Genomic DNA, 13,542 nt, shown 5'->3' on the forward strand with positions numbered 1-13,542 from the left:
CAGGTGTAGTGACATGCTGCCAATATAACAGGTGTAGTGACATGCTGCCAATATAACAGGTGTAGTGACATGCTGCCAATATAACAGGTGTAGTGACATGCTGCCAATATAACAGGTGTAGTGACATGCTGCCAATATAACAGGTGTAGTGACATGCTGCCAATATAACAGGTGTAGTGACATGCTGCCAATATAACAGGTGTAGTGACATGCTGCCAATATAACAGGTGTAGTGACATGCTGCCAATATAACAGGTGTAGTGACATGCTGCCAATATAACAGGTGTAGTGACATGCTGCCAATATAACGTGTGTGTGTGTGTGTGTGTGTGTGTGTGTGTGTGTGTGTGTGTGTGTGTGTGTGTGTGTGTGTGTGTGTGTGTGTGTGTGTGTGTGTGTGTGTGTGTGTGTGCGTGTAAAGAAATAAAACAACAGTAAAAAGACATTTGAAATAAGAGTAGCAAGGCTCTATACAGACACCGGTTAGTCAGGCTGATTGAGGTAGTATGTAGATCTGGTTAAAGTGACTATATGATGAACAGAGAGTAGCAGTAGTGAGGCTCTATACAGACACCGGTTAGTCAGGCTGATTGAGGTAGTATGTAGATATGGTTAAAGTGACTATATGATGAACAGAGAGTAGCAGTAGTGAGGCTACATACAGACACCGGTTAGTCAGGCTGATTGAGGTAGTATGTAGATATGGTTAAAGTGACTATATGATGAACAGAGAGTAGCAGTAGTGAGGCTACATACAGACACCTGTTAGTCAGGCTGATTGAGGTAGTATGTAGATATGGTTAAAGTGACTATATGATGAACAGAGAGTAGCAGTAGTGAGGCTACATACAGACACCTGTTAGTCAGGCTGATTGAGGTAGTATGTAGATATGGTTAAAGTGACTATATGATGAACAGAGAGTAGCAGTAGTGAGGCTACATACAGACACCTGTTAGTCAGGCTGATTGAGGTAGTATGTAGATATGGTTAAAGTGACTATATGATGAACAGAGAGTAGCAGTAGTGAGGCTCTATACAGACACCTGTTAGTCAGGCTGATTGAGGTAGTATGTAGATATGGTTAAAGTGACTATATGATGAACAGAGAGTAGCAGTAGTGAGGCTACATACAGACACCTGTTAGTCAGGCTGATTGAGGTAGTATGTAGATCTGGTTAAAGTGACTATATGATGAACAGAGAGTAGCAGTAGTGAGGCTACATACAGACACCTGTTAGTCAGGCTGATTGAGGTAGTATGTAGATATGGTTAAAGTGACTATATGATGAACAGAGAGTAGCAGTAGTGAGGCTACATACAGACACCTGTTAGTCAGGCTGATTGAGTAGTATGTATGTAGATATGGTTAAAAGGACTGCATATATGATGAACAGAGAGTAGCAGTAGAGTAAAAAGAGAGCTAATGAAATGGAAACTATGGATCTATCTAGTCTACCTCTATGTTCAACCAGGGATAGTAGTGGATCTATCTAGTCTACCTCTATGTTCAACCAGGGATATCAGTGGATCTATCTAGTCTACCTCTATGTTGAACCAGCGATAGCATCCCCCCTCAGCCCTCTCTCACCCCCCCCCCCAACGTTTTGGGGATCAACTAGAAGCACAGAAGGACGTAAAAGAAAGTCACATGTAAAATGGGTGAACTTCCCCTTTTAAGGGTTCTTATAGAGAAGGAACTATGAGAGGTTTCTCCTCCTAGATGACATCATTCACTGTCTCCCTCCCCCCGGACTGAGCCGGTCCAGGTTCCCCCCGGACTGAGCCGGTCCAGGTTCCCCCCGGACTGAGCCGGTCCAGGTTCCCCCCGGACTGAGCCGGTCTAGGTTCCCCCAGGACTGAGCCGGTCTAGGTTCCCCCAGGACTGAGCCGGTCTAGGTTCCCCCAGGACTGAGCCGGTCCAGGTTCCCCCAGGACTGAGCCGGTCTAGGTTGACCTAACGATGCCTCCCCCAGGACTGAGCCGGTCTAGGTTGACCTAACGATGCCTCCCCCAGGACTGAGCCGGTCTAGGTTGACCTAACGATGCCTCCCCCCGGACTGAGCCGGTCCAGGTTCCCCCAGGACTGAGCCGGTCTAGGTTCCCCCAGGACTGAGCCGGTCTAGGTTGACCTAACGATGCCTCCCCCAGGACTGAACGGTCTAGGTTCCCCCAGGACTGAGCCGGTCTAGGTTCCCCCAGCCCAGCTGCACCGAGGCCAGCTCTCTTTAACTCTCTTTCCCCAGCTGAAAGTGGTCTTTAGATGAGTAGATGGTCTGATTGGTCGACCCAAGGTTGTAACTGGACCAATCATTAGCCAGTAATATGAAACATGTTCAGATAACAGGGCAGCAGGTACTGCAGCAGATCAACTAGCTCACTGGCCATGTTTCTCCCACAGATTAATGAGACTTTTTAATTAACCCCAGAATAAATGGCTTCCTTATTACCATGAGCTAATGAGACGCAATGTGGGAACCTCCCTGTGTGGTCGTTCTGTCCCTACTGTCCCCCTGCACCTGCAGCTGCCCACCTCCCTCCTAACTCAGCCTGCGTTATCTCCGGATCCCTCCACTCTGTGAATCAACCAACCAGTGACTGTTTTGTATTCAGCTCTGAAACCCGATGTTTAATTACCAGAAAATGCAGTGAGCTCTTTCACTGTAGACAATGAATGGCACATAGAGCTCATTGAGGTTATCAGGAAAGGGCCCACTGGTCAATTGGGTCATTGAATTGAATTGTTTGACAAGACCTGTAGAGACAAGTAGAGTTCAAACATCCTCAAAGTATAATTGACAAGTTGACAGAATCTGTTGTGGGGGGAAGGACTGTCATAATCTATTACGCCGCATAAAAGCCTCCATGCCGACCAACAGTTCCAAGTTCCCGTTGCAGATTGAATCCGAATTTGCCTTTGTCCCTGTGCCCTCATGGAGGCTGATCTGATTACAAGGTGAGCAGCTACGACAGGAAGTTGTCTGACAGTAGTGATCTTTTTATTTAAGGGCCAGGTTACCGACACGAACAGAAGACTGCAAGACGCCGGCAGAGAGGTAAGACTCTTCGTTCCCCCGTGTCAGTGTTGCCTGTGATCAGTTAGAGGACAGATGGAGACAGGAAGCACCTCTGATTGACCTCTCTCCGTAATTGGGGAGTTCTTAACTCTTTTGACCTCTCTTATGTAAAGGTGACAGCGCAAACGGAGGAGGTGATTCGCTGTCGGATACAGCAGAGGAACATGACTACCACTGTGGAGAGACTACAGCTGTGTATACCTGGTGAGATATAACATCTATAAACACTGTGTGTTCTGAAAGCTACCTCTCCCCTCTCTTCTTTCTGTTCTAAACGCTACCTCTTCTTTCTGTTCTAATAGCTACCTCTTCTTTCTGTTCTAAAAGCTACCTCTTCTTTCCATTCTAAACGCTACCCCTTCTTTCTGTTCTAAAAGCTACCTCTTCTTTCTGTTCTAATAGCTACCTATTCTTTCTGTTCTAAACGCTACCTCTCCCCTCTGTTCTTTCTGTTCTTAAAGCTACCTCTCCCCTCTGTTCTTTCTGTTCTAAAAGCTACCCCTTATTTCTGTTCTAAAAGCTACCTCTTCTTTCTGTTCTAAAAGCTACCTCTTCTTTCTCTTCTAAAAGCTACCCCTTCTTTCTGTTCTTAAAGCTACCTCTCCCCTCTGTTCTTCTGTTCTAAAAGCTACCTCTCTTCTTTCTGTTCATAAAGCTACCCCTTCTTTCTGTTCTAAAAGCTACCTCTTCTTTCTGTTCTAAAAGCTACCCCTTCTTTCTGTCCTTAAAGCTACCTCATCTTTCTGTTCTAAAAGCTACCTCTCTTCTTTCTGTTCTAAAAGCTTCCTCTCTTCTTTCTGTTCTAAAAGCTACCCCTTCTTTCTGTTCTTAAAGCTACCCCTTCTTTCTGTTCTTAAAGCTACCCCTTCTTTCTGTTCTTAAAGCTACCTCTTCTTTCTGTTCTAAAAGCTACCTCTCTTCTTTCTGTTCTAAAAGCTACCCCTTCTTTCTGTTCTTAAAGCTACCTCTCCCCTCTGTTCTTCTCTTCTAAAAGCTACCTCTCTTCTTTCTGTTCTTAAAGCTACCCATTCTTTATGTTCTTAAAGCTACCCCTTCTTTCTGTTCTTAAAGCTACCCCTTCTTTCTGTTCTAAAAGCTGCCTCTTCTTTCTGTTCTTAAAGCTACCCCTTCTTTCTGTTCTTAAAGCTACCCCTTCTTTCTGTTCTAAAAGCTACCCCTTCTTTCTGTTCTAAAAGCTACCCCTTCTTTCTGTTTTAAAAGCTACCTCTTCTTTCTGTTCTAAAAGCCACCCCTTCTTTCTGTCCTTAAAGCTACCTCTCCCCTCTGTTCTTCTGTTCTTAAAGCTACCTCTCTTATTTCTGTTCTAAAAGCTACCTCTTCTTTCTGTTCTTAAAGCTACCCCTTCTTTCTGTTCTAAAAGCTACCTCTTCTTTCTGTTCTAAAAGCTACCTCTTCTTTCTGTTCTAAAAGCTACCTCTTCTTTCTGTTCTAAAAGCTACCCGTTCTTTCTGTTCTTAAAGCTACCTCTCCCCTCTGTTCTTCTGTTCTAAAAGCTACCTCTCTTCTTTCTGTTCTTAAAGCTACCCCTTCTTTCTGTTCTAAAAGCTTCCTCTCTTCTTTCTGTTCTAAAAGCTACCCCTTCTTTCTGTTCTTCTGTTCTAAAAGCTACCTCTATTCTTTCTGTTCTAAAAGCTACCTCTTCTTTCTGTTCTAAAAGCTACCTCTCCCCTCTGTTCTTCTGTTCTAAAAGCTACCTCTCTTCTTTCTGTTCTAAAAGCTACCCCTTCTTTCTGTTCTTAAAGCTACCTCTCCCCTCTGTTCTTCTATTCTAAAAGCTACCTCTCTTCTTTCTGTTCTAAAAGCCACCCCTTCTTTCTGTTCTTAAAGCTACACCTTCTTTCTATCCTTAAAGCTCCCTCATCTTTCTGTTCTAAAAGCTACCCCTTCTTTCTGTTCTAAAAGCTACCCCTTCTTTCTGTTCTTAAAGCTACCTCTCCCCTCTGTTCTTCTGTTCTTAAAGCTACCTCTCTTCTTTCTGTTCTAAAAGCTACCCCTTCTTTCTGTTCTAAAAGCTACCCCTTCTTTCTGTTCTAAAAGCTACCTCTATTCTTTCTGTTCTAAAAGCTACCTCTTCTTTCTGTTCTAAAAGCTACCTCTATTCTTTCTGTTCTAAAAGCTACCTCTTCTTTCTGTTCTAAAAGCTACCCCTTCTTTCTGTTCTAAAAGCTACCCCTTATTTCTGTTCTAAAATCTAACTCTCCCCTCTCATTGTTCCTTTTTGCAGTCCTAGAAATGTACAGTAAATTGAAGGAGCAGCTGGAATCCAAAAGGTACGTGCACTTCCTTACTCTCCTCACTATGTTCACCGTTGTCGTCATCAATGTTACTCCACCACAATATATTAACAATAAAGTCCCTGTCTCTAGACAACATGGTGCTTTGGACAGTAAGACCTTAACGCTTTCCTAGAAACCCTCTCTGGCTCAATATAGCTCACAATCAAAAGGCACGCTGTCTTTACGTCACAGAATTCTGAACAATTCACAGAAATAATGACTGAAGGAAACTGTGCATAGAAGCTATTTCAATGGAAGCAAGCAGAGGGGAAGTGAAGCTCACGCTGAACCTGAGAGTGATGACCCTTCGCCGTCGCTTAACGTCTGTTTAATCAGTCACAACACATCACGGGGAGAGGTCACCATTCAAACGCAGGACAGTTGACCTTCTTCACAGCGCTGGCCTAGACAACATTGCTGTCACAGGCGCCGGTTAGAGAGTTGGAAGGAGACTTCCTAGCTTTGCCATCGATGGCTTCTGGGACATCATGGGCAGCGCCACTGAGGGAAATCTATATGTTAAAGTAGACCACTTTCTTCTATATGTTTATTGGCGGTAGACAAACTGAAAATGGGTAGGCCTCTAGCTCCTCCCTCTGGAGTGGACAGGCCTCTAGCTCCTCCCTCTGGAGTGGACAGGCCTCTAGCATCGGACCGAGGCTCTGCATCTGTCCTCGTGCTCCTAGACCTTACACACCACATTCTTTTGGAGAGATTGGAAACCCAAATTGGTCTACACGGACATGTTCTGGCCTGGTTTAGGTCTTATCTCCCGGAAAGATATCAGTTTGTCTCTGTGAATGGTTTGTCCTCTGACAAATCAACTGTACATTTCGGTGTTCCTCAAGGTTCTGTTTTAGGACCACTATTGTTTTCTATATTTTACCTCTTGGGGATGTTATTCGAAAACATAATGTAAACTTTCACTGCTATGCGGATGACACACAGCTGTACATTTCAATGAAACACGGTGAAGCACCAAAATTGCCCTCGCTAGAAGCATGTGTTTCAGACATAAGGAAGTGGATGGCTGCAAACTTTCTACTATTAAACTCGGACAAAACAGAGATGCTTGTTCTAGGTCCCAAGAAACAAAGAGATCTTCTGTTGAATCTGACAATTAATCTTAATGGTTGTACAGTCTCAAATAAAACTGTGAAGGACCTCGGCGTTACTCTGGACCCTGATCTCTCTTTTGAAGAACATATCAAGACCATTTCGAGGACAGCTTTTTTCCATCTACGTAACATTGCAAAAATCAGAAACTTTCTGTCCAAAAATGATGCAGAAAAATTAATCCATGCTTTTGTCACTTCTAGGTTAGACTACTGCAATGCTCTAGAGCTACCGGATAAAGCACTAAATAAACTTCAGTTAGTGCTAAATACGGCTGCTAGAATCCTGACTAGAACCAAAAAATTTGATCATATTACTCCAGTGCTAGCCTCTCTACACTGGCTTCCTGTCAAAGCAAGGGCTGATTTCAAGGTTTTACTGCTAACCTACAAAGCATTACATGGGCTTGCTCCTACCTACCTCTCTGATTTGGTCCTGCCTACATACCTACGTACGCTACGGTCACAAGACGCAGGCCTCCTAATTGTCCCTAGAATTTCTAAGCAAACAGCTGGAGGCAGGGCTTTCTCCTATAGAGCTCCATTTTTATGGAACGGTCTGCCATACAAATCTCCCTACCCATGTCAGAGACGCAAACTCGGTCTCAACCTTTAAGTCTTTACTGAAGACTCATCTCTTCAGTGGGTCATATGATTGAGTGTAGTCTGGCCCAGGAGTGGGAAGGTGAACGGAAAGGCTCTGGAGCAACGAACCGCCCTTGCTGTCTCTGCCTGGCCGGTTCCCCTTTTCCACTGGGATTCTCTGCCTCTAACCCTGTTACGGGGCTGAGTCACTGGCTTGCTAAAGCTCTCCGTGCCGTCCCTGCGTCACCTGGGTGGGTTGATTCACTGTTGTGGTCGGCCTGTCTGGGTTTCCCCCTTTGGGTTGTACCGTGTCGGAGATCTTTGTGGGCTATACTCGGCCTTGTCTCAGGACGGTAAGTTGGTGGTTGTAGATTTCCCTCTAGTGGTGTGGGGGCTGTGCTTTGGCAAAGTGGGTGGGGTTATATCCTTCCTGTTTGGCCCTGTCCGGGGTGTCCTCGGATGGGGCCACAGTGTCTCCTGACCTCCTGTCTCAGCCTCCAGTATTTATGCTGCAGTAGTTTATGTGTCGGGGGCTAGGGTCAGTTTGTTTATCTGGAGTACTTCTCCTGTCCTATTCGGTGTCCTGTGTAAATCTAAGTGTGCGTTCTCTAATTCTCTCCTTCTCTCCTTCTTTCTCTCTCTCGGAGGACCTGAGCCCTAGAACCATGCCCCAGGACTACCTGACATGATGACTCCTTGCTGTCCCCAGTCCACCTGGCCATGCTGCTGCTCCAGTTTCAACTGGCCTGGGCCCTAGGACCATGTCCCAGGACTACCTGACATGAGGACTCCTTGCTGTCCCCAGTCCACCTGGCCATGCTCCTGCTCCAGTTTCAACTGTTCTGCCTTACTATTATTCAACCATGCTGGTCATTTATGAACATTTGAACATCTTGGCCACGTTCTGTTATAATCTCCACCCGGCACAGCCAGAAGAGGACTGGCCACCCCACATATGCTCTCTCTAATTCTCTCTTTCTCTCTCTCGGAGGACCTGAGCCCTAGGACCGTGCCCCAGGACTACCTGACATGATGGCTCCTTGCTGTCCCCAGTCCACCTGACTGTGCTGCTGCTCCAGTTTCAACTGTTCTGCCTTATTATTATTTGACCATGCTGGTCATTTATGAACATTTGAACATCTTGGTCATTTTCTGTTATAATCTCTACCCGGCACAGCCAGAAGAGGACTGGCCACCCCACATAGCCCGGTTCCTCTCTAGGTTTCTTCCTAGGTTTTGGCCTTTCTAGGGAGTTTTTCCTAGCCACCGTGCTTTTACACCTGCATTGTTTGCTGTTTGGGGTTTTAGGCTGGGTTTCTGTACAGCACTTTGAGATATCAGCTGATGTGGAAGGGCTATATAAATAAATTTGATTTGATTTGATTTGATTTAGCGCCTCCCACTGGAGTGGACAGGCCTCTAGCACCTCCCACTGGACAGGCCTCTAGCTCCTCCCTCTGGAGTGGACAGGCCTCTAGCGCCTCCCACTGGAGTGGACAGGCCTCTAGCACCTCCCACTGGAGTGGACAGGCCTCTAGCTCCTCCCACTAGAGTGGACAGGCCTCTAGCTCCTCCCACTGGAGTGGACAGGCCTCTAGCGCCTCCCTCTGGAGTGGACAGGCCTCTAGCTCCTCCCTCTGGAGTGGACAGGCCTCTAGCTCCTCCCACTGGAGTGGACAGGCCTCTAGCTCCTCCCACTGGAGTGGACAGGCCTCTAGCTCCTCCCGCTGGAGTGGACAGGCCTCTAGCTCCTCCCGCTGGAGTGGACAGGCCTCTAGCACCTCCCACTGGAGTGGACAGGCCTCTAGCTCCTCCCACTGGAGTGGACAGGCCTCTAGCTCCGCACACACACACTGGCTAGGACACACACACACTGGCTAGGACACACACACACACTAGAATCACACACACACACTAAACTAGCATGCCCACACAGTTCATTTAAAAAAAAAGCTATTGGTGTGAGTGTTTTGAGTGAAAAAAGCCCTCATACTGTTTAGGACAGTGGTTCCCAACCAAGACTACTAGGACCCCTGGGGTACTGGGATTATCCACAGGGGGGGGACTTCAGGACTACTAGGACCCCTGGGGTGCTGGGATTATCCACAGGGGGGGGGGGGCTTCAGGACTACTAGGACCCCTGGGGTACTGGGACTATCCACAGGGGGACTTCAGGACTACTAGGAACCCTGGGGTACTGGGACTATCCACAGGGGGACTACTAGTACTCCTGGGGTACTGGGACTATCCACAGGGGGGGACTACTAGGACCCCTGGGGTACTGGGACTATCCACAGGGGGGACTTCAGGATGACAGGTATCTGTGTTCCAGACTAGAGAGGAGGGATGAGATGTGACTGCAGGTATCTGTGTTCCAGGTAGAGAGGAGGGATGAGATGTGACTGCAGGTATCTGTGTTCCAGGTAGAGAGGAGGGATGAGATGTGACTGCAGGTATCTGTGTTCCAGGTAGAGAGGAGGGATGAGATGTGACTGCAGGTATCTGTGTTCCAGGTAGAGAGGAGGGATGAGATGTGACTGCAGGTATCTGTGTTCCAGGTAGAGAGGAGGGATGAGATGTGACTGCAGGTATCTGTGTTCCAGACTAGAGAGGAGGGATGAGATGTGACTGCAGGTATCTGTGTTCCAGGTAGAGAGGAGGGATGAGATGTGACTGCAGGTATCTGTGTTCCAGACTAGAGAGGAGGGATGAGATGTGAGTGCAGGTATCTGTGTTCCAGGTAGAGAGGAGGGATGAGATGTGACTGCAGGTATCTGTGTTCCAGGTAGAGAGGAGGGATGAGATGTGACTGCAGGTATCTGTGTTCCAGGTACTACGCTGCGTTGAAAACCATGGAGCAGCTGGAGACGGTGTACATCCCCCGGGTCAGCCGTTACCGCTTCTGTCAGATCATGGCTGAGAACCTGCCCAAGCTCAGAGAGGACATTAAGGACATCTCCATGTCCGACCTCAAGGACTTCCTGGAGAGCATCAGGAAACACTCGGACAAGATCGGAGAGACCGCCATGAAACAGGTATGAGACGTTGTTGTTGTTATTATATAGAAACAGGCAGAGTACAGGTACTAAACAGGTAAGAGACGTTGTTGTTGTTATTATATAGAAACAGGCAGAGTACAGGTACTAAACAGGTAAGAGACGTTGTTGTTGTTGTTATATAGAAACAGGCAGAGTACAGGTACTAAACAGGTAAGAGACGTTGTTGTTGTTGTTATATAGAAACAGGCAGAGTACAGGTACTAAACAGGTAAGAGACGTTGTTGTTGTTGTTATATAGAAACAGGCAGAGTACAGGTACTAAACAGGTAAGAGACGTTGTTGTTGTTGTTATATAGAAACAGGCAGAGTACAGGTACTAAACAGGTAAGAGACGTTGTTGTTGTTGTTATATAGAAACAGGCAGAGTACAGGTACTAAACAGGTAAGAGACGTTGTTGTTATATAGAAACAGGCAGAGTACAGGTACTAAACAGGTAAGAGACGTTGTTGTTGTTATTATATAGAAACAGGCAGAGTACAAGTACTAAACAGGTAAGAGACTGGCCCTTTGGACACTGTGTTAACTGACCTCCAGACGAGCTTCAATGCCATACAAATCTCCTTCCGTGGCCTCCAATTGCTCTTAAATACAAGTGAAACTAAATGCATGCTCTTCAACCGATCCCTGTCTGCACCTGCTCACCCGTCCAACATCACCACTCTGGACGGCTCTGACTTAGAATACGTGGACAACTACAAATACCTGGATGTCTGGTTAGACTGTAAACTCTCCTTCCAGACTCACATGAAGCATTTCCAATCCAAAATTAAATCTAGAATCGACTTCCTGTTTTGCAACAAAGCATCCTTCACTGATGCTGCTCTACATACCCTTGTAAAACTGACCATCCTACCAATCCTCGACTTCGGCAATGTCATTTATAAAATAGCCTCCAACACTCTACTCAACAAATTGGATGCAGGCTATCACAGTGCCATCCGTTTTGTCACCAAAGCCCCATATACTACCCACCACTGTGACCTGTACACTCTCGTTGGCTGGCCCTCGCTTCATACTGTTCGCCAAACCCACTGGCTCCAGGTCATCTAATAGTCATTGCTAGGTAAAGCCCCGCCTTGCTCAGCTCACTGGTCACCATAGCAGCACCCACCAGTAGCACGCGCTCCAGCAGGTATATTTCACTGGTCACACCCAAAGCCAATTCCTCCTTTGGCCGCCTTTCCTTCCAGTTCTCTGCTGTCAGTGATTGTAACGAACTGCAAAAATCACTGAAGCTGGATACTCACATCTCCCTCACTAACTTCAAGCACCCCATCTGTAAATAGCCCATCTACCTACCTCATCCCCATACTGTATTTATTTATTTATTTTGCTCCTTTGCACCCCAGTATCTCTACTTGCACATTCATCTTCTGCACATCACCCATTCCAGTGTTTAATTGCTATATCATAATTACTTCGCCACTATGACCTATTTTATTGCCTTTAACTCCCTTATCCTACCTCATTTGCACAATGTGTGTGTGTGTGTGTGTGTGTGTGTGTGTGTGTGTGTGTGTGTGTGTGTGTGTGTGTGTGTGTGTGTGTGTGTGTGTGTGTGTGTGTGTGTGTGTGTGTGTGTGTGTGTGTGTGTGTGTGTGTGTGTGTGTGTTATTTTATACTGTATGTTTGTTTATTCCATGTGTAACTGTGTCGTTCTATGTGTCGAACTGCTTTGCTTTGCTTAATCTTGGCCAGGTCGAAATTGTAAATGAGAACTTGTTCTCAACTGGCCTATCTGGTTAAATAAAGGTGAAATAAAATGTAAAAATCTTCAATCAATTGTAGAAAATGAACAATAAATGTCTGATCTTATGCCAGGAAGCTTTGCTCTGAGAAGGAGAGAGGTCTGACTGTGTTGTCTGTATCTCCCAGGCTCAGCAGCACAGGACGTTTAACAGTGTGGTTCAGAAGCATGACAGTGGTATGGGCTACACCAGGCCAGTCTACTCCCTGAACGGCCGGACGCCAACGCAGCACAACGGCCTAGCGGCGGAGGAGGGAGTAGACCAACCAGAGGAGGAGGGAGTGGAGGAGGACCAATCAGAGGAGGAGGTGAGAGAGGACTCTTCTTCAAAGTAACTTTTCAGATCTCTTTTTCTTAGTTTGTACTTTTTCATACTCTTTGGTCCAGTATTAAAGCAACACATTGAAGTTATCAACACTGTTATCAACAATGTGAAGGTACCCTGTACATTATTTACAAGAAAAGCCCAAGTGATCATCTGTGTTATCTAATGTAACGTGGTTTAACCTCCTGACTCTGTTATCTAATGTAACGTGGTTTAACCTCCTGACTGTGTTATCTAATGTAACGTGGTTTAACCTCCTGACTGTGTTATCTAATGTAATGTGGTTTAACCTCCTGACTGTGTTATCTAATGTAACGTGGTTTAACCTCCTGACTGTGTTATCTAATGTAGAGTGGTTTAACCTCCTGACTGTGTTATCTAATGTAACGTGGTTTAACCTCCTGACTGTGTTATCTAATGTAACGTGGTTTAACCTCCTGACTGTGTTATCTAATGTAACGTGGTTTAACCTCCTGACTGTGTTATCTAATGTAACGTGGTTTAACCTCCTGACTCTGTTATCTAATGTAACGTGGTTTAACCTCCTGACTCTGTTATCTAATGTAGAGTGGTTTAACCTCCTGACTGTGTTATCTAATGTAACGTGGTTTAACCTCCTGACTGTGTTATCTAATGTAGAGTGGTGTAACCTCCTGACTGTGTTATCTACCGTAACGTGGTTTAACCTCCTGACTGTGTAACGTGGTTTAACCTCCTGACTGTGTTATCTAATGTAGAGTGGTGTAACCTCCTGACTGTGTTATCTACCGTAACGTGGTTTAACCTCCTGACTGTGTTATCTAATGTAACGTGGTTTAACCTCCTGACTGTGTAACGTGGTTTAACCTCCTGACTGTGTTATCTAATGTAACGTGGTTTAACCTCCTGACTGTGTTATCTAATGTAACGTGGTTAACCTCCTGACTGTGTTATCTAATGTAACGTGGTTTAACCTCCTGACTGTGTTATCTAATGTAACGTGGTTTAACCTCCTGACTGTGTTATCTAATGTAACGTGGTTTAACCTCCTGACTGTGTTATCTAATGTAACGTGGTTTAACCTCCTGACTGTGTTATCTAATGTAACGTGGTTTAACCTCCTGACTGTGTTATCTAACGTAACGTGGTTTAACCTCCTGACTGTGTTATCTAATGTAACGTGGTTTAACCTCCTGACTGTGTTATCTAATGTAACGTGGTTTAACCTCCTGACTGTGTTATCTAATGTAACGTGGTTTAACCTCCTGACTGTGTTATCTAATGTAACGTGGTTTAACCTCCTGACTGTGTTATCTAACGTAACGTGGTTTAACCTCCTGACTGTGTTATCTAATGTAA

General features: G+C 45.7%; 1 protein-coding gene across 3 annotated transcripts in view; it reads left to right on the forward strand.

Moving 5' to 3' along the window:
- Window positions 1-13,542, forward strand: part of exoc6 (exocyst complex component 6) — a gene marked incomplete at its 3' end in the record, with an annotated part of 63,676 nt that overhangs the window by 36,193 nt on the left and 13,941 nt on the right. For all 3 annotated transcript variants that reach the window (XM_046339293.1, XM_046339294.1, XM_046339295.1), the window contains 5 exon segments: window positions 3,007-3,054; window positions 3,189-3,279; window positions 5,321-5,366; window positions 9,903-10,107; window positions 12,008-12,187. In XM_046339293.1, the coding sequence (XP_046195249.1) occupies window positions 3,007-3,054; window positions 3,189-3,279; window positions 5,321-5,366; window positions 9,903-10,107; window positions 12,008-12,187 (570 nt within the window).

The sequence above is a fragment of the Oncorhynchus gorbuscha genome, unplaced genomic scaffold (assembly GCF_021184085.1).
Source record: "Oncorhynchus gorbuscha isolate QuinsamMale2020 ecotype Even-year unplaced genomic scaffold, OgorEven_v1.0 Un_scaffold_2621, whole genome shotgun sequence".
In the NCBI taxonomy this organism is placed as follows: Eukaryota; Metazoa; Chordata; class Actinopteri; order Salmoniformes; family Salmonidae; genus Oncorhynchus; species Oncorhynchus gorbuscha.